This window comes from Vigna angularis, chromosome 2 (genome assembly GCF_016808095.1).
Source record: "Vigna angularis cultivar LongXiaoDou No.4 chromosome 2, ASM1680809v1, whole genome shotgun sequence".
NCBI lineage: Eukaryota > Viridiplantae > Streptophyta > Magnoliopsida > Fabales > Fabaceae > Vigna > Vigna angularis.
The window spans coordinates 19,484,539-19,485,998 of NC_068971.1; the positions used below are offsets into that span (position 1 = coordinate 19,484,539).

Sequence of the window (1,460 nt, forward strand, 5' to 3'; positions counted from 1 at the left end):
ATTATGACATATGTATGTAATCATAACAATAGACAACATGTGTCACATGTCTACTTACAACACATACAAAGCTTTTGGACATACATAACTACAGAATTCAATCATTGCCAACGATTGAGACACCGTCTTATGCTTCAACATATTATAGTTTCAAAGTTTTTTCAAATGCAACTTCCATGTTCAAGGGTGGTTTAGTAGCAACGATGAACACAGTTTTGGCACAATAGAATGGTACTTAAGTGTAAACGTTGACTCTTGCTGCATTAGAAGTTCCTGTTTTGTTAGAATCAAGTGGGAAGAAGAAAGGGTAGATTTCATATCGAACATAGCAAGAACTGTATAGCACTCTACACCCTTTACGATTGCTGCAAAAGTTGGGGAAGTTGTTCACTGCAACAGCCAAACACTGAGCACAGGATATTTCAGACAAGTCTCTCGTGCATTGCACCAACGCATAGAGTGTCACAAATGGAGACAACACAGATTTTCCCTTCCCAAGCCCTTCCTCTTTAGGCACCACAGCTTGTGCTCTAATATGATTCATCAGAGCCCCAAGCTCTTCATTGAAAGCTTCAGGGTCAGTTACATTTTCAACATTGAAATAGAATATACCGAAAGATGTATCAACCTCACCAAAGAAACTCTTGTTGTTGAACCTCAGAAAGCAATAGTCATACCAAATTCTTGCATCAGCTTGGTTTGGACAGCGTTGGCGGATTTGCTTTGTGGCATCTTGAATACAAGTGGAGCAATCTTCAGTGCTTACATCTCCCCTACACTGAGACAATGCATAGACTTTGTCTTGGTCTTTTCCATAAGTGGTAGCAACAAAACCAGTGGAGGGAGTTTTGAGGGCTAGTTCAGCCAATAGTTTATCAATATTGGCAGATAATTTTCCTCCACTGCTGATGTTGGTGTTTCTATTGCAGAATTCACCTAAAGGGTCAGCAGCTTTTGCACCCCAAATGCATAGGAACAATAAGAACATGGGTTTGTGTGAGAAATGCATAATTTATTTTACCATTTTCGCTGAGCTTAGTGCTTCTTATGAAGAAGAACGAATGTGGGTCATAGTGAAACGTTTAGTTGAATCCTTCAAGCAGACATTTCTGACTTGTGAGCACCATGATTAGTGGAGAATGCAGGAGTCATTTTCATGCTTCGTTGACTTATGATCGGAGAAAGTGATCGCAGATATTCGTGATAAAATGCGATCAAGCCAATAATGTGTTTGAGTGGATAGAATGTTCTCAGTAAAATTACTATGAAAATATCTGGAAAAATCCACTGGACAACATAACCACTTCAAAAAGATTGTGGTAATAATTTAATATTGTTATTGTTTTTATCAAAATGATTAACTCTAGAAATGGGGTTTTCATTAGAACTTTAAAATATATTGAAAAACCTGTTCTTGTTATGCTAATTATTTGTTAACAGAGTCGTCTAATAGTTTTAAA

General features: G+C 37.5%; 1 protein-coding gene across 1 annotated transcript; it reads right to left on the reverse strand.

The window, feature by feature from the left end:
* Window positions 1–17: 17 nt before the first annotated feature.
* On the reverse strand, window positions 18–1,023 carry LOC108328799 (cysteine-rich repeat secretory protein 55). The gene has a single exon (XM_017562690.2). It carries the CDS (start codon window positions 1,007–1,009, stop codon window positions 236–238), a length of 774 nt encoding a protein of 257 aa, XP_017418179.1. The 5' UTR covers window positions 1,010–1,023; the 3' UTR covers window positions 18–235.
* Between the last annotated feature and the right edge of the window lie 437 nt (window positions 1,024–1,460).

Coding starts and splice junctions, on each gene's coding strand:
- LOC108328799 (XM_017562690.2), bottom strand. CDS start 1,009: ATGCATTTCTCACACAAACCCATGTTCTTATTGTTCCTATGCATTTGG.